General features: G+C 37.5%; 1 protein-coding gene across 1 annotated transcript in view; it reads right to left on the reverse strand.

Annotated features, from left to right (window-relative positions):
- Positions 1 to 19,446, reverse strand: part of LOC122792425 (protein disulfide-isomerase A6-like) — a 907,246-nt gene that overhangs the window by 780,439 nt on the left and 107,361 nt on the right. Inside the window, exon 2 of the mRNA XM_044060214.1 lies at positions 6,540 to 6,687. Within this exon, the coding sequence (XP_043916149.1) occupies positions 6,540 to 6,687 (148 nt within the window). The remainder of the gene's footprint in view (positions 1 to 6,539; positions 6,688 to 19,446) is intronic.

Genomic DNA, 19,446 nt, shown 5'->3' on the forward strand with positions numbered 1-19,446 from the left:
TTTCAAAAATTCCTTCTAAGTCAGAAATCTTTGAAAAGTTTTTCCATTCTCTCTGGAAAATCTTTCTAATAAGGTTTGAATTCCCATCAAATGTGGATATTAAACCTGGGTCATGTTCACCAGTGGAAATGTTTGTGTTATTTGAATTCTTTTCAGTTTCTGGTTGGCCCAGAATCGGTGCGAATCTGTCCTTTCTGTTTTCTAACACTTCTTCTAAAACTGAGTTAAAAAGGTCAGGTGGATACGCTCTTGCGTAAAACAATCCCCTTAGGAATTCTACTTCTTCAAGAAATGCTGAATTGTCAGAAGTCATACGACTTGCTCGTACCAGTTGTCCTTTAACAACCCCCTTCTTTAGATGAAAGGGGTGACAACTGGAAAAGTGCAAGTAAGAATTTGAGAATGTTTCTTTTCTATAAATACTGGAGGTAAAATTGCCATGATTCTTTCTGATTTTTACATCTAAAAAATGAACTTCATTTTCATTGTAATCAGATGTAAATCTTAAAAAACTAGATGTAGTGTTCAAGTATTGTTTGAAATTGTTGAAACTTTCTGCATTACCATTCCAGATAAAACATAAATCATCCAAAAATCTGGAATATAGTACACAATTACCAAAGTAAGGTGATGTCTTAAGAAATTTCATCTCCCAATATGTCATAATGGTGTTGGCATATATGGTGGCACAATGGGCACCCATTGCTACACCCCTGACTTGCCTGAAATATTCTCCTTGAAAATAAATAAAATAGTTTTTTAATATAATCTCCATAAACATCAAAACATTTCTAAACTCAATTTGGGTCAACTTTTTACTTTGCACTAAAATTTCTTCAAACCATGACATACCTATGTCATGCGGGATACTCGTAAAAAGGTCAATAACATCCATAGTGGCAAAGGTTACATTGTCTGAGTATAATTCTTTTTTAAACCTCCTTAAAAAGTCCCAAGAGTCTTTCAAAACAGCTGTGTTGAAATCCAATATGCTTTTAATCTTTGAATCAACGTATTTTGCTAGAGGTGCTGTGACTGAACCATCAGCAGAGACAATGGGTCTTAAAGGGGGGTCCAAATTGTTTTTATGTACTTTGGGGATTCCAAAGATACATGGGACTTTAGGTTTTTCTACTGACAAGTAATAAAGAGTGTCTTTATCTATGGAGCCTTCTAACAACATGTCATATAAGGTGTTATGAATTTTTTGATTGGCTATGTTAATTTCATTAATGGAGGCTCTAGTATACTTGTCAGTGTCATTAAGTATGTCCATCATCTTCCCTTCATAGGCTATTGTGTCCATTAGCACGATACCCCCACCCTTGTCTGGTTTCATGACCATAAAACTTTTGTTGTTACAAACTTCCTTGAGAACAAGGTTCTCAGCCTGTGTCAGATTAGAATACGTTTTTTGATGAAATAATCCCATTTTAATTTCATTCTCCACCTTGTTTTCAAAATTCTTTAGTTGTGGATGAATGGGTGGGTTGTACAAACTTTTTCTTTTTAAACTATTTTAATTGTGTGTATATTGATAAAGTAGACGACGAAACCGTTGTGAGAGCGTTCTATTGTCTTTTACTGCTGCATTTTGTGGCTTATCCAATAAATTGTTGATTTCGCATCTAAAGGGCATCCAAAGGACTGGATTTATTTGTGCTTGTGGTTTGTGACACACTGCTTTTGGTTTTAGCATTTCAGTTCTTTGGTAAGGTGAAGAATTACAGATAAGTGATTTTCTGGATACATTTAGAGGTAGTCAGTGTTCATTCTTTTATCAAGCTTTGTTTTGCATTTTTTAAGATGCCTGTGAATGTACATTCCTTTCAAAAGAACTAGATTAAGACTTGAGTAACTTGGAATCAAAAATCTTTTATAACCAACTGATGCCAGACCTGCTTTTATTAGTTTGTTTATTAACTTTTTTATTACACGTGTGTCATAATTTACATTTTTATACTATAAATGTGACTTTACCATGCCCGTATGGTTTCTGTATTTTTTTCCTATTCAGTCCATACAACACTTGCCATACGCAAGTTATTTCAACAGGCTGCACATATGTGGACCATAATGCCAAGCATAAAAACTCATATACCCCGATTCCCATATAGACATGCAGAGAAATTTTAAAGCCATATACATTTTAATTTGTTTAACTTTACTGAAGAAATTATTCAAAATATAGACTACTTTTTACATTAAAAAACATTATTTTTTCTCATTTTATCTCAGTAATCCGTTTTATATGTTTCAAATGATATTTTCTTGTATCCCATTGGTTTCTATGCAATTCAAAGGAAAGCCATCTGTCAAATCTCTATATTCCATGATTAAATGATGATGGGTGTACCTATATGCTATAGGGTACCGGCCTAGCTGTTTCATTCTCTCTGTTACTAAAATGTATACATTCTTATCTCTATACAATTTGGCAGGCATAGTATTGTAATCTAAATTTCAGATGTGCTCCATTCTGCAAATTTAGGTCTTAATTAGTATGCATATGTTACGTCTTATTTAAAATGCATAGTGGCACAAGAACATAATTTCTACTTTTAACTCTTTGCTTCTATAGTAAGCCTAGAAGTTGTGCTCTAACTACTCACACACTACAACCCAAGCCTTTTTAAGAAATCAAGTTGTAAGCTCACAAAATAACCATTTGAACTCTAGAACTTTATTTGTTCCTGTAGAATCATATTCAGCACAGTTATTTAGCATATGTTAGGATCACAAGGATCCTAATTTTACAGGTTATGCTCATAAGAGGGCAACATTATATCCCTTCTGAAAAGACTATGAATTTGTACATAAATTTCAACCCTCTGCTATGATTTTTAATAGTTCCTTGCTATGATTGTGAAAGATTAGAAGTAGACACATATGGTCTATGCCTCTTTTCACTTCTCACCATTAATAAGCTTAAATGCTGTTTGTTTTCTCATTTCATTTAATTTTGTTCCATATACTAGTACTCTGATAGTATATGGAACAAAATTAAATGAAATGAGAAAACAAACAGCATTTAAGCTTATTAATGGTGAGAAGTGAAAAGAGGCATAGACCATATGTGTCTACTTCTAATCTTTCACAATCATAGCAAGGAACTATATACTATAAGAGTAATGCAGTGGTGGTGCTGTAGTAGCGTTGTAGCCTCACAGTAAGACGCTGTCCAGTTCGATTCTCAGCTAGAGCGTCTTCTGCATGGAGACATGCATGAATGGGCGTACCTTCATTGAAGGTTGTGCATCAGGGCTGGTAACTCGGCACATAAAAATCAACTACCAATCATTAGTGGACCGGAGCTCCGCTGTGGCGACCCCTAACCGGGAAAAAGCCAAAAGACACAAACATACTATCAGAGTAATATGAAATAGTTTTCTAGACTGACAAGGATAGTAAAGTTATTCTAAAAATGCATTTAAGTTATGTTACTCAGACACAGAGTTTGAATTAATTATTTTGTACAGATTATAGCTTAAAACGAAGGCAATGATGACTTGGACAGTGGGGAAAAACTGTAAGAAATCGAGAAAGCATTACCACTCTTCTAATGAAAATGCATGAAAAGTGAATTACGCTGCACAAAAGCTGAATCAAACTGAAAATACAAATAACTGTTTAAAAGATAAAAGTAAAATAAGGTACACTGTACTTGTCTTTTCAGTAAAATATAATATGAGAAAGAAATCACAAAAATTGGTACATAACTGCATTTACCGCTATGAAAAAGTATTACAGTCTAATAGTGAAACTAAACCTTGCTTCAGAAATTACTATATTGTTACAATGTCTAACACTCCCTGGAAATCTTTATCTAGGACATGGTATTTCCTTATTTGTACCCATACTTGTTGATGTCACCCCTTCCACTTGGGCATGTAACTTTGAAAAAACAGACGGCATCTTCCAAAACATGAATAAGAGCAATAGCCACCAGAAAAGCTATTTTTGATGCTTATAAGCAGAGACAGACTGCTAGTTCAAGTTATAAACAAGGCTGCTATATTTATCTATATCTGTATATGTCTGCATCCCCCCAACATGCATGATTGCGTCAAAGGTGTTGATTTTAAGCTGCAGCTTGTTTCTTCTGTGTATGAAGTGAATTACAAAAAGGGCAATGTTATTATTGTTAAAATTCCCACAACACCAGTCTTCAGCTATACTGCCCCTGCCAAATAGTAGCTTAAGTTTGGTATATTTAGCTTTTGATTTAGTATTTGAAAGGATAAACTGTAAGACAACATATACCAAATACATATAATATAAACTGCTATAATGAAGCAACCAGGCAGCCCACAAACAGATAAAAAACATAAAAAAGCTGCTTTTATTGCAGATATAAAATGATGAGCGATTTCGCTAAGTAGCTTCTTCAGATTAGTTTTTTGATCTGAAGAAGCTACTTAGCGAAAGCGCTCATCATTTTATATCTGCAATAAACCAGCTTTTTTATGTTTTTTAACTGTTCATGGACTGCCTGGTTGCTTCGTTATAGCAGTTTATATTCTAAATATTTTTTATTACTTTGTATGACGGAGCATTTATCTGGTGGGTTGTTTGCAGTTATCTACAGTTTGGTTGTAATATACCAAATACAAACTCGTTTGTCTCACATTAGGTAAACTGAATCACTACAGCCCATTTTCAATTAAAACTTTATAAAACAAAGTACTAACAATAAACTAGCTACAGTAGAGATAGAACTGTTTATCTGATGCATACAGAATTTACCCAGACCACTAAGATACACAATGACATGTGGAATGAGAAATGAGTAATTAAGTAACACATTCCAGGTATTTACATTACATGCATAACAAATTAAGGTAAATAATACAATTTGTGTTGTTAGGAGACAGATCCCAAACATTCACATTGACGTTGTTGCTGCAGGTATAACTTGAGGTATTTAGCAAAGGCAGCGGGAGTTTAGAGCTGGATGTAAAGTGCTTGGTAGAGATTACAATATGGAATGGCCAGGAGAAGAGAAGGACTTTTTAGTAAAGGCAAGTGGAGTAATAGGTTCATAGGTTTTACTAGGCTAATGCCCACAAGGGCCTTTTAAAGCCTAGCCATGCATCCCAAATCTCTAACAGATTCTGGTACCCTTGATAACTGTAAACAGGGGCTTAGGAGATTAAAATGCTAAACTGCAGAAGAATCTGAAATGTTGAGGGACCTGCAGTATTATTTGAGGGAGATGAGTTTTGCAAGACACTGCAATGGTCAGAAAGAAGAAACATGCAGTACAAGAGAAGAGGAAGTCATTGACAAATGAGGCTTACCTGCTTAAGAGTATGACAGGGGTGGAGTTTCTTACCAACAACAGTTGTGAGTTGGCACATTCCTTTTCTCTTTGTCTGGAATTTTTGTAAATTTTTGGATGAAGTGGAAGCAGCAGGTTTAAAGGAGTATTCAAGGATGGGTAGATGTACTCCTTTACCAACTGCATGGCAACCTTGAGTAGTTAGCATATGGAAGACAGAATTATGTCGCGCCTTGAGGCAATCTTATTATCCATGTTGTGATTATGAATGGAAAAATTAAGGAAGGGTAGCAAACTGAGAAAGCCATCTTTCAGACCTGAAGACTTCAAACAGTCAAGGTATCTCCGTCATATCTGTGGATTTATGCTATGCAGAAGAAAAGGCTCATCTTCTGTGACCTGGGAGGCTACAGTCTGCACTCTGCACTAAATTATGCAGTGTTTACTATGTTGCATGTAAGCTGTATCCACCTATGACCTGCATTACTGTTTTTATTTATACTATTATAACACATTTACATATGTAACACACACCAGCAGCTCACTTGCTCTTATTCAGATACCATTTCTGCAGCCCTCCTGTGTAGTTATTTTGGAGGTGAGTTAGCATTTCCATGTATTTTTCTGGCAATGGCTCTACACAATATAGCTGAATCTAACCCACTGTCATTTAAAACAAAAATATCTCCCATCCACAAAAAAGCATTGGTATCTTTTAAATGCATTAACAAAGCATATGCAAATAATATGCTGTAAGCTTAAAAAAGTCATTATGAGTAGAAAATTATCAGCAATTTGCAATTAAAATATCATTTTGTGTGTCAGAGAAACAATTTTCAGGCAAATAACATTTTCCCCTCATAAATAGGTTCATTCTGTGTACAAGGAAACTGTAATGAAAATCAAGCTACTGCAGTTATTTTTTTTTTTAATTGCTATGCACCAAACCGCAAACATACCTTTCTAATCAAGCAGGTCTTACAATTAAGGTAATTCACAGTAATTCCAAAAATATTTTCAGAGGAGAGTAAAATACCAAACAATTAAGCAAAAAAAGATACTTCAAAACAGTATCAGCAAGGCCAGAGGTTTATATCAAGAAATCAAGTATGCCTAACTTCACCCTACTACACACACACACACACACACACACACACACACACACACACACACACACATGGGTCTAGATGCAGGTTTTGTAGTATATGAGTTCACACACTTTCATAAATTGGCTTTGCATTTAGAATAAGCTACTCACCAAGGGGCATAGAATTCAACTAGCCATATTGACCGACTTTGAAGAACTTTTTGGTCAAAGTTGCTTGGATTCAAGACAACAACATCATCAAATGCGTCATACATGGGCTGTGCTCTGATGGCTGACAAAAGAATCCATGCCAGAGTGCCTGGAAATTAGTGAATAAAGAATACATGTTATAAACAAACAAAACAAAAATTGCCAAATAGGTCTTAAACGACTTCTCTATTGTCAGAAAAGAATGAAAAGCTCTACTGATGAACTGCTATTAGTCTAATCTATGATGCGTTGCAAAGGTTAAATGTTGGCTATCACTCTAAGGGCCTTATGTTAATCTGCTTATGAGCCATGATCACATTCCTTAATGGAAGATAGAGAAGATGGAAAAGAAGTCTCAGTTCTTTTGCCCCCAGTATATCCCATCTGATTTTAGATGAAAGTACAAATAACAGCTTTGAAGGAAATATAAGCAGTTGTTGTTGTGTCTTTTGGCTTTTCCTGGTTAGGGGTCGCCACAGCAGAACTCCGGTCCGCTAATGATTGGCAGTAGATTTTTACTTGCTGGCTTGCCAGGCCTAACACACAACCTTCAACAAAGGTAGGCCCATTCACGCATGTCGCCACACAGAAGACGCTCTAACTGAGAATCGAACGGGCAACGTCTAACTGTGAGGCGACAACGCTACCACAGCACCACCAACGAAGCAGTTGTATGTATATTTATTAATGATTTATATGCTGAATATATCCATGCACCAGGATTGCTCGCCCATATCTCACAAGTAAGAGTATCGCAGCATCTGACCTATCTACATAACTACCATTTATGCCTTAATGAGGAAAAAAATGAAGAAAATCCTTTGGGAAGCAGACAGTTCAGCTTTAAACACTAGTGTGATCACATTTTTAAGTCATCAGTTTGTTCCATCATACTTCATTACTTCACTTCCCTGTTTTTGTAAAGGTTCAGTTTAGGAACCTTTCCAGTTATTTCAGGTATACTAAGAGGTACTTTCTTAAGTAAGATCTGTGAGGCAGTGTGGTCCCCCCCAAAGAATCAAGAAAGCCAATGCCCCACCCCACCACACACATGCAGATACTAGTCACCTCTCTCCACAAACCTGGTCGATCCTTTTATCCCATTTCAGAAAGTAGTCAGACTCTGTAGTGCTAACAATCTAGATCACAAGAGCACATTAAAGTCTTAATTATTAAGTAATTCCTCATGACAGGAACTAGTGGTAAATATAAATATGTGTGACATAAATCAAACAATGCTTCTATTAGAATTGTATTTATTTATTTACTTATTTGAATGGCTTAGTTCCATTAGGCAAAGCTTGATTATTTTCAGTGGTGACCCAAGGTGCTGTTTACGATGACTAGGAGTAATTTAGCCAGCATATAGGAGAAATGCTTCCCACTACATCTTTTAAATCTGGCTGAGCTATCATCATTTCAGGCAGCTCAGACCATAGTTTAACATCTCACATGCGCACACGCAGAACAGCTTAATATAGCTGGTTGTCATACTACTGACTGCAAATTATGGAACTGAGCCTTGCACTCAGGAGGGTGGCCTAATGGTTAAGGTGTTTGCCTTACAAAACAAGGTGCTGGGTTTGAGTCTCACAAGGGATAATTGGCTAGGCTTAAAATGGCTTGCAAGGGCAGTTAGCTTAGTGCGAACCTATGAACCTAAAACTATAATCTTAAGTCTTTCTGTGTACTGTCAATGCAAAGACATGGTGGAGGAACTATTTTACAATACTGGTGCTTTGCTTTTTACTTCAAATTTTTTGACTTGAGTTACATCTGTACAGTACATTTGTCCCTTGCAGAGACAGTCTTCAGACATGGCACTGTAACACATTCCTGCCAAACTATTAAGAATGCTTCTTATAGTCCATCAGCCCAGGTCAAAAGGCTGTTAAATAAGCACTTTTGCAAAGCAGAGAAAGGCATTCTGAAAATGCAGAGATTCCCCTGGGATGGTTAATTCTGCACTACTGTTCTTGCATTTACAAAAGTAAGACAAAGAATGCAATGCAGAGTGGTATATTCCTGTCTGCAAAAGTTCAGGACCACTGACTAATGAGACTGACTTCTGCCACCAGCAGTGGTTATTCTAGCACACAGCATAAGGTACTGTTTGCCTATCTGCACCTAGGAGTGTCACTATTGTGTTCACAAGAAGCTGTGTCTTCAGTGATTCATATATGTTCCCAGAATTTGGCACTACATCAGAGACAGAAAATAATTGCAGTGCAGGATTACGAGACCACCAGGCCAAAATTACACACACATCAAGGTAGAAGGCCAAGTACAGAGTAGTCTGTAGTGATGGGGTGCAGAAATAATCACCTGTGCAAACACAAATCCCCTCAAAAAAGAAGAGGCATTATTTTACAAAGGCCAGAGACTAAAACATTGACTTGAATGCTTATATCACCCAGTCCTTACCAGTTTTGATTAATCGACACAATGGTAATGAGGAAGTCTAAATTCCTGAATGAAAATCCTCATACAAGCAGGGAGGCAATAGATGAGGAAATCCATACAGTTTGATTGTGGTCCTACAACATGCTCAGAGGTGTGTATATTCCACTGGAAACATAAAAATATTGCTGGACCACTTGATAAAACATCACGGTACTTCCCTTGAAACTGTTTGAATGGAGGTGCACAAAAACAGATTACTATCATAAATGCGACATTCACAAGCATGAGCAGTGATGTTACCGATGCATATCCTCGACTCATGCATATTAAATAGGTCCAATGGTCGACGTGACAACATCAACAATGTTTTGTCGATAATAACATCAAAAGCTGCCATTGCCAACCATGCTTCGTGTCCTTGCCTTGTTAACGATCTTATAAACTGACATACAACTGTACGTCAACATTCTGTCATGCCTACCATGTTCGAGGAGGTGCCTGTCGTTCAACTGACTTTCTGCCTTTTGATTGTAAACCCACAAAAACAGAGACCCATGGGGACAAGAGCCACTAATATTTTCCCAAGTTATCAGTAAGTTAGATCTCTTTATGAACACCAGGTCACAAACACACAACAAGAGAAAATAATTTCTGGCCTCTTCCAGACAGGCCTATTGTTACAGCATGGCACCTACATAAGAAACATAGAATGACCGAGTCTACATCTATCCAAGATGGCCATCAGGACCACAATGCAGCATCCTGGGGCAGCACAATGCTTCATCCTACTGTGGTGGCTATAAACAAAACACACAAGCTTCACTCCCTGCCGACAAGTCATGAGGCCAATGATGACAGTTACTTCCATGTTTTGAAAGTAAGTGATGCCTTCTATATGCAATAAAAACTTGTCAAGGTAGATACAAATGATCAAAGAGGCAAGGGGATAGCAGAAATGCCATGTTATAAATCATGATGTAAGTGAAGAAGATAACCAGAAAAGTAACACAGACTAGTGAGTTATTTAATGAATCATAAATAGCAAATAATAGAGAACAAGAAGGACATAATACTATCGCAAGCAGTAGATCTGTAAGAAGTTAAACACATTAGATCAGTGATAGACTAATTATAACAAGCTGAAATGCCATAATCATCTAATAAGCTAAAGCTAAACATTATCATTTAGTAAACAGAGAGAAGCAGAATTAAATGGTGAAACATTGAAAATAAAACAGCTCACTAAGATCTTTTTGCTATAAGATCAGATACCAGTAAACAGTCACAAAACATAAATAAGATACCATATGATAAACAAGTTAATAGCTATTGACAAGAGTAAATTAAAAGATGACACAGTTGAGGAAAAGCATTGCTTACTTAGCTAGATGGATATGGAAGGTAATCAGCAGGTTGGGAACAGTAAAAGATCTAGCAGCAAAGGACAACCTAGTTTGAACTAATATGCAAAAGTATTGATGTATTTCAAAGATCCAGGAGAAATTAGTCTTATGGGAGAGAGGCTAATACAGCAGAGCCAGAAAGAAGTGAGACGGTTAAGGCAAATGAAACAGAAGTACGGGTCAGTAGTTAAAATAAAGTCTTAGTGGCCTACAAGTACACAAAACACAAACTGCAAAAAGAGGCAGCTGGTGAGAATTTGGCCTCAGCTCAAACTTGAGAACACTTATAGTTAGACAGCTAGACAAGATGTCATTGAAATAAGAAGAGCCAAACAGAGAAGCCACGATAATAAGAAACACTGAACTAAGCAGAAAGAGCAGTCTAGAGTAAACAGGATTCAGTTCACCTGCAGTATCCAGAATTTAATTACTAAAAATGGGTGAATAGAATTGGTCTAATAAACTTGCAAGTTCAAGTTGCACTGTATGTTTGTAAACAAAGTGGTGCAAGTTGTAATGCATGTTTGTAAACAAAGTGGTGCAAGTTGTACTGTATGCTTGTAAACAAAGTAGTGCTGGTTGTACTGTATGCTTGTAAACAAAGTGGTACAAGTTGTACTGCATGTTTGTAAACAAAGTGGTGCAAGTTGTACTGTATGCTTGTAAACAAAGTAGTGCAGGTTGTACTGTATGCTTGTAAACAAAGTAGTGCAGGTTGTACTGTATGCTTGTAAACAAAGTGGTGCAAGTTGTACTGCATGTTTGTAAACAAAGTGGTGCAAGTTGCCTCACAAAAGAGTAAGGTCGACACAGTAAATTAAGTAAAGCCAAAGACGGGTGAAAACTACAACGCTGGGTTGAAGCACTCAGTACATTGGAGGAAAGCAATCATAGCAACAAGGTCCATTAAATAACTATTTATGACAGTAAAGCCTGATTCCATGAATGTCCATTTCAGGAAAACTACCTAACCTGCACCGACCTGGTGAAGCCTCTGAAGTGATTATAATTATGGAGCTGCCACAGAACAAAACATTTTATTTGTAACCCTGTCCATGTATATTTTCATGAAAGCAGGCTTTTACTGAAATAGACTTCAGTTCAGTGGTGGTAGCCCTTGCTGTCACATGTTAAAGGCCAGGCATGCATAGGATATAGGGGCATAGGTTCATATCATCCCTAGAGTAGGGGTCATTGTTAAAATAAAAACTCCTGTTTAGCTCACATCCTAGATAATGTAAAGCTGCTGAAGAACATGCATTGTGTATTGTCCTACTCAGGGACAAGGAAGACAGGATGCCACATGGCCCCAGTTTGGGGGATAAACCAAATTTACCTGATAGGGGACAAGGGTGTACACGCATGACAGATAAAACAGAATAGCAAAGTACAATCAGGGGCACAGAGAACCTTCATGGCTCCCTGGATGATGGCCTCCTCCAGATGGCTTACCCCCACACTGTACTGGATATGTCCCTACTATGGGGGATTAACCAGGTGGAGTCTTGTAGAAGAATGCCTGATAATACACTGCACAGGGTAAAAAGCACCTAGGAAAAGCTGTATATCTAGGAAATGATCATTTACATGTGTAAAAACACAATGAATTGGCCAAAAATACAAACTCATAAAAATCTGATGGACTTCTTAAATAAATACAGAGGTTCATTCTCAATTCACTAAGCAACAATGTCCAATTTTACTTATTTAAAGGGTAGATGGCAAAGATCATGGAGTCCAGCAGAAATACATCTTTGTACCTGGGCAGATGGTAACTGAGGGTTGCCATGCAGCATGGATCTTCAGATATGACGTGTTCAATGAAACTTGAAGTACCATTTTTATATTCTATTAAGCTAAGATAAAATCTAACAAGAATTTGTCAGTGCCAAATGTTGGCTTGCACTGGAGTTCAATTGTAGCAGCACTGATTAAAGATGTGGAATCAGTAAAAAGCAGATGCATGAAGCAGTTCACAAATGCAAATCAGAAGAAGTATGAGGCAGTTGCAAGTTCAGTCTATGATACTAATCTTTCAGTACATTCAGAAAGTTATGCTATACAAGGTTTATGGATTTATGCATGAGTACTAAGAGCACTACAGATGCGCTGTTTGCTCTGAGAGTGTTGATGGAGAAGTACAGAGAAGGTCAGAAGGAGTTGCATTGTGTTTTTGTAGACTTAAAGAAAGCATATGACAGGGTGCCTAGAGAGGAGTTGTGGTATTGTATGAGGAAGTTGGGAGTGTCAGAGAAGTATGTAAGAGTGGTACAGGATATGTACGAGGGTAGTGTGACAGCAGTAAGGTCTGCAGTGGGAGTGATGGATGCGTTTAAAGTAGAGGTGGAATTACATCAAGGATCAGCTCTGAGCCCTTTCTTATTTGCAATGGTGATGGGACAGGTTGACAGACAAGATCAGACAGGACTCCCCGTGAACTATGATGTTTGCAGATGACATTGTGATCTGTAGTGAGAGTAGGGAACAGGTGGAGGAGACCTTGTAGAGTTGGAGATATGCTCTAGAGAGAAGAGGAATGAAGGTCAGCAGGACTAAGACAGAATATATGTGTGTGAATGAGAGGGAGAATAGAGGAATGGTGAGGATGCAAGGAGTAGAGGTGGCGAAGGTGGATGAGTTTAAATACTTGGGATCAATAGTTCAGCATAATGGTGAGTGTGGAAGAGAGGTAAAGAAGAGAGTACAGGCAGGATGGAGTGGGTGGAGAAGAGTGTCAGGAGTGATTTGTGACAGACGAGTACCAGTAAGAATGAAAGGGAAGGTCTACAAGAGGGTAGTGAGATCAGCTTTGTTATATGGGTTGGAGACAGTGACATTGACAAAAAGGCAGGAGTTTGAGCTGGATGTGGCAGAGTTAAAGATGTTAAGATTTGCACTGGGTGTGACAAGGATGGACAGGATTAGGAATAAGTATATTAGAGGGTCAGCCCAGGTTGGAAAGTTTGGAGACAAAGCCAACGAGGCAAGATTACGTTGGTTTGGACATGTGCTGAGGAGGGATGCTGAGTATATTGAGAAGAAGATGCTAAGGATGAAGTTACCAGGTAACAGGAAAAGAGGAAGGCCTAAGATAAGGTTTATGGATGTGGTGAGAGAGGACATGCAGGTGGTTGGTGTGACAGAGCACGATGCAGAGGACAGGAAGAAATGGAAACAGATGATCCGCTGTGGCGACTCCTAACGAGAACAGCTGAAAGAAGATGACTAATGTATTTCCTGTGTTATTCTAATAGGTTGCATTACTGCCTATGTGTGGCATTAAGTATGTTTACTTAGCAAATATAGACATCGCACAGTACATGATATTTTATATTTAAAGCTTATTGTTACTCTATTAGCATGATATTTCTAAAAACATTATTGTATTTTTAAAGAACAGTATTTTGGCAGTTTCAAAGTATACAATGACTAATGCATTATTTCTTTACAGTTTACTTGCTCCCATCCAGGAACAGTTTATTACAATTGATAGCTCTATGACATACAAGGATAGAGCACTAACTACTTCTCAGGACAGATTAGCTGTTCAGCTCTGGATAACCCAACTTGGGTGGGAGAAAATGGAGGTGATGAGTCTATTCCTTTATCTCAAGGTGGGATAGGAGGGGAGCATGTCTGGGAAGGCATGCTCCATTTGAACACTTCAGTGGAGACTGGAGTGGCAGTTGAAGTGATTGTCTCTTTGAAGGCATGGTATCTGTGGGCTTACATCACTCATGGGAATGAGTGACAGCCCCAAGAAATGCACCATCATACGCCCAACCCAACAGGCATTGCATGACATGCATAGGAAATGGTAGACATAAAGTAAAATCCCTGCCTCTCACACATATGATAGAATCACTCAGCTTTCTCAAGATTTACTCCAAGGGGAACAAGTGGATCATGAGTATCTCACCCGTGGGAAAGGAAATGGACCTTCAGAGTGTCTGACAGAGAGGCTTACTGGTCAGAAAACAAACCACAGCAACAACTAAAACAATTGTCTTGCTGTCTCATCCATTGCTGTGACATTATAACTGACTTCTACAGCAACATGATGAATAGCCGTCACCATTCAAAGAGTGTAATAGACAAGTCAAAGGAATGCAAGCAGATTGTCTCGCCTTCCATCCATAACATGCACCCCCCCACACACACACACACACACACACAGCTATGGACAGTTTAAAATTACCAATCTAACCATTGCATGTTTTGGGATGTGGGAGAAAACCTGAGTACCCCAAAGAAAATCCTTGTGAATACAGGCAGGAATGCAGAAGGTACCCCCAGTCATGAATTGAACTAGAGAACATCTTGCTGTGATGCAGCAGTGTTACTTACTGTGCCACCATGCCACCCATTGTTTTAGTTTATTGTCACATGCCTTTGTTTTACTCCTAAAATATCACACAGAAATATATATATAAATATAGTGCAAGAAAAAAAAAAAAAAACTTTTTTTTTTTATGCTAACAAAAAAATATATAGAATACTCCACTCCACTAGCCCTGCTAGATGACATTCATCCTAATAATCCTGGCCCAAACAATTCCTGACACTGTACAAATCACCTCCAACATTACTCTTCCACATACACACTGATTGGTCACCACTAAAAAAACTCCCCTAGATAAAGCAGTTGACTACTTTAATTCACATTCTTTGGTCAAAATGGCACACTACCAGTAACATCATGGGATCCCTTCCTTAACAGAATCAAACCCTTCCTGGGATCCCTTCCAAAATCGCTATAGCTCCCTCTCAAACTCAACCTACCTTACTCTATGCCTTTATCACATACATACACCAATCTCAAAAAACACTACTAAACTAACAAACTACTCACAAACAGACATTTAGCACAACCACTCTTTAGAACACACTCCATTGTCACAATCTAAAAACAAAACAAATGGCTAAAACAAGCACTAACCAGATACTTCAACAACAACAACTATCCTCACAACTTTGTACTTTGTACTACCCATACACTATACCCCATACCCCTTACCCTCATCCCCCCCTCATCACCCCTCCTCCACAATCTGCCACTTAGCACTTATTCACCAACACCAACAATCCAAATCATTTGGAGATTCTTTGTTTTTTTCTTCCAAGCAAACACACACTGGAACTTCCTCACCTGAACTCCTTTCCTTGACCTCCACAAGACTCTAAACAAATAAAACAACATTTCCAGTTCTCACTGGCTTTGTCCTTGTACTAACCCTGACTAACTGTCTTCTTGCTCCTATCAAGAGTATATTCCTCATATATACTCCCATAACTTACTTCCTATACCTTATTCCTATTATATATATATCATATATTATATAATTCATCAATATATACTTATACTTTCTCTATTTCTGCCTCCAATTGAAAAAACTACTTTTGTTTTTTACTTTTTTTATGCATATCACACATGAGCTCAGGTATAGTCCTTGTTGTATCAACTGTACCTAATCTGTATGTCTGTAATGTGTTCTGACCTTTTTTTTTTTATTATCATTTTTAATTTTTGAATTTGACAATTATTACAGTCATATGTGTATGTGAATGTGTAACTGTTGTTTTACTATTTTTTTTACTGTTGTTATACTTTGAACTTATTATTTTTTTTTGTATAAAATTATCTGTGTTGAGCTTTTCTCCCGGGCCTGACACAAATGTAAAATAAAATAAAAATAAATAAAAAATAAATGTATATTTAAGCTGATTTAATGTGTTTGAATACAGTATCTAAACATATGTAACTGACAAGCGTAAAATAACACTAACAAGAGACACATTTGTGTCAAACACAAAAACGTTATAAAGGAGTAAACATCACAATAATTAAGATAACTATACATATAAGAAGACTAGCTGATTATTTTATTGTTTTAAAGCGAATGACTATTTATTTATTTACTTAAATACTTACATACTTGCTCACTTATTTGCATTTGTTTATCAAGAATGTCTGACTAGGTCAAGCAAGAACAATTTTCAGTGGAGACCCAGAAGAAAAGCTCCTAAACAATTTACAACCAAATAGTAATAACGATTCCAGAAAGCATTTGAAAGAACAGAGTAATAGGTATTCCAAAAGCAATTTACAGCACACAGCAATGTAAGCACTGCCAGTTTCTACAAAATACAGCACTTGGATACTATACAGAAGTGACAAATATTCATTAGTATTAATATGATATGTAGAATGACATGGGTATTCAGAAATTATTCAGTGTATACAACAGAAGGTCTAGGTTGTGCTTTAGGGAGACTTGTAGTAGAATTTCATAGAAATGTCGGTGAAGGAGGCTGGTGTAGAAAAGACAAGCCAGGTGCAGTAGAACAGTGACACAGACATATTTTGTGAAAGTGAAAATGCAGATGTTGTTTACAAGTAGAATAGTTCTTAATTTGCCTAAGCAAAAGAGGGGACAGGTTCCAGAGTTTGCCCATATTATGGAAGTAGAGTGCATCTCCATGTGAGTTATGAGAATCGTGTTGATAGGCAAAGAATTTGTCTTGACAATGTAGTTCTCTGGTGAGGGAGTGCCATTTGAGTAGTGGTGCTAAGGCTGGGTATTTTGAATGTTGGTAGAATGTTGGTAGAAAACAAACTGGACAAATTTTAGTTGGTCATATCTGAGGTATGTGGAAACTGCATCTAGTTCAGCTTTTTGACTGTAGTGCAATGGCGTACCCTCCTGGGAAGGGCAGAAGCAACATTCACTACTTTGCAATAGTGCTACTCCAGTGGAGAGTAGATGGGCAAATACTGAAGTTGCATAAAGGAAGCAGGTAACAGTAGCAACTGATTTTCTGACAGGTTCAATAATATAATATCTGGCTTTGAAGATGGCGCTTAAGTTTTTAATTGTCTTTAAATGGTATAAGTGATATGTAGGTCAAACTGAAGATTATTGTCGGGGTGACATCTAGTAACTTGGCATTTCAGACTTCTTATTGTCAAAATTACACCTAGTAACTTGGTATTTGAGACCCAGCCCCCCACCTCCCTCAGCTCCTCAAGTGAAGAGCAAAAAAAAAAAAAAAACTTCACTGTGTAGTAATTGGTTTATAAAAGTTAGATCTACGACTCCATCCCCATCAGCTTTCTGCTGGCACACCAATCAGGTGACCAGAGGCACAACACACCAGCCATTCAGGTCCCATTTCTGTGACCTGCCCCCAACTCTCCTTCATATTATTCTATTAAAAATAAATAAATAAATAAATAGTGTTTTTTTTAAACTGTAGCAACTGTTTACTACAAATGTAGCAAACAGTTGCTACAGATTAGTTGTTACAGTTTAAACCACACATAGAGAGCTACAGCACTCAGGTGTGACCGCAAATGTAATGCCAGTTTTTAAAAATTGGTATTTCATTAAAGAGAGACCAGGATCGGCTGACCACACCAACACTTTGTACCCAGGGCAGTTGCCCCTCTTGCCCCGCTCTAGCTATGGTACTTTTTGAGACTGCCTCGTGTTATACTTTCTGTGGATAGTACAGCAAAATTAGATTGGTCGAGAGATGAGGTTTTAGGCAGGAATATCAAAATCTTAGTCATTTTACAATTGGGTTTTAGGTTACATTGTTGCAACCAATGTTCAAAAGAAGAGTCTGAAGCTTGAGTGGCAGATTAAAGCTCACTGAGTAAACAAGCACAGAATTTTCAGTGCACTGAATGATGTAGAGGGGCCAGATGCAGTATGTCAATTATTAATGAATACAATGAATAATAAATGTTCAAGATCCCTGAGGAAGAGATGTTCAGAGGGATGAAGGTTCAGTATGCAGTATTGGCTCATAGCTTCATATGTTCATAGATATTTACTAGGTTATTGATCTGTGAGGATCTTTAGAAGCCTAGCCTTGCATTCTCATGGTAATTTTTATCTCTTATAATTTACATACAAATAACCACAGATAGGCAGAGCAAGGATATGTTGGGGACATTGACAAGTTTCCCCTATTCATGAGGGATAAGGATGCTAGGCCAGGGGTGAATTTCCAATTCCCATCCAGATCCAAATTACATTTGGACAAGGTAAAAAAAAAGATCCTTTGTTCTATGTGAAGTGGTAGATGGCCCAATGAAGTTGGAAATTCCTGTGATACATATCTATCCTTACATTTTCTATTTATGTTACAACTGAGATTTACATAATTTGAGCAGATATTTATGCTACCATTGGACTTGTGAAAGTGTGATAGGTCAGACAGAATGAAGTCTGCTGAAGCTCTATAATTGAGGCTGAGGTCATCTCTCAGTAGCCTGTATCATATAAAGTAGAGAGACACAGCTTTGAAATGGTCAGCATACTTTTCATGATTTAGACCTTTGACTTTTTTTAATTGAGAAAGCATTGTGGTAAGTCCATTTGTGTCAAGTGTTTGGAGAAGTACATATTGAAAGGGTCCTTCTACTCAATGATCAACCTAATGAGTGAAGAGTACAGTGGAATGATGACATCCCTGGCTTGGACGCCATACCTTTTGATGTAAGTCGCAAAATGAAGAAGGACTTCATTACAATACAGAATACATGGTGATCAAAAGACATTTTGTAGTCAACATAGGCTCCCAGATTCCTAACTACAACCAATGGGTGGTGGTCTTTGAGGGTTTGGAGGAGTAGGGGGTGGAAGCCTTTGTCAAATGCTTTTGAAATGTCATGGAACAGAGATGAGATGAGTTGGCTACTGTCACGATGTGACTTAGTAATGTTAAGAAAGAAAAGTAAAGTGGTTGTTGCACTATCAGACACTGTGTTGAGTAAGGGCCTGGTGGCTATTTTCATGGAGGTACCTAGGCAGGTGAGAGTGGACACATCACTCCAGTATTTTTATAATGGAGGAAGAATAGCTATAGGCCTATAATTACTTAACTCAGATGAGATGTCTCTGTTGTGCAGGGGAACAATAAAAGTTTGTTTCCAAATTATATGACTCTTTAATTTCTTCAAGCCTTTTGGGTTTCTAATACCATGACAGGAATGTACTCCAGACTTAAGTCAAAGTACGATTAAAGTTCATGAAATTAGTATTGTTTCAATC

Source organism: Protopterus annectens, chromosome 1.part2, assembly GCF_019279795.1.
Source record: "Protopterus annectens isolate FY-2018-M chromosome 1.part2, PAN1.0, whole genome shotgun sequence".
NCBI lineage: Eukaryota > Metazoa > Chordata > Ceratodontiformes > Protopteridae > Protopterus > Protopterus annectens.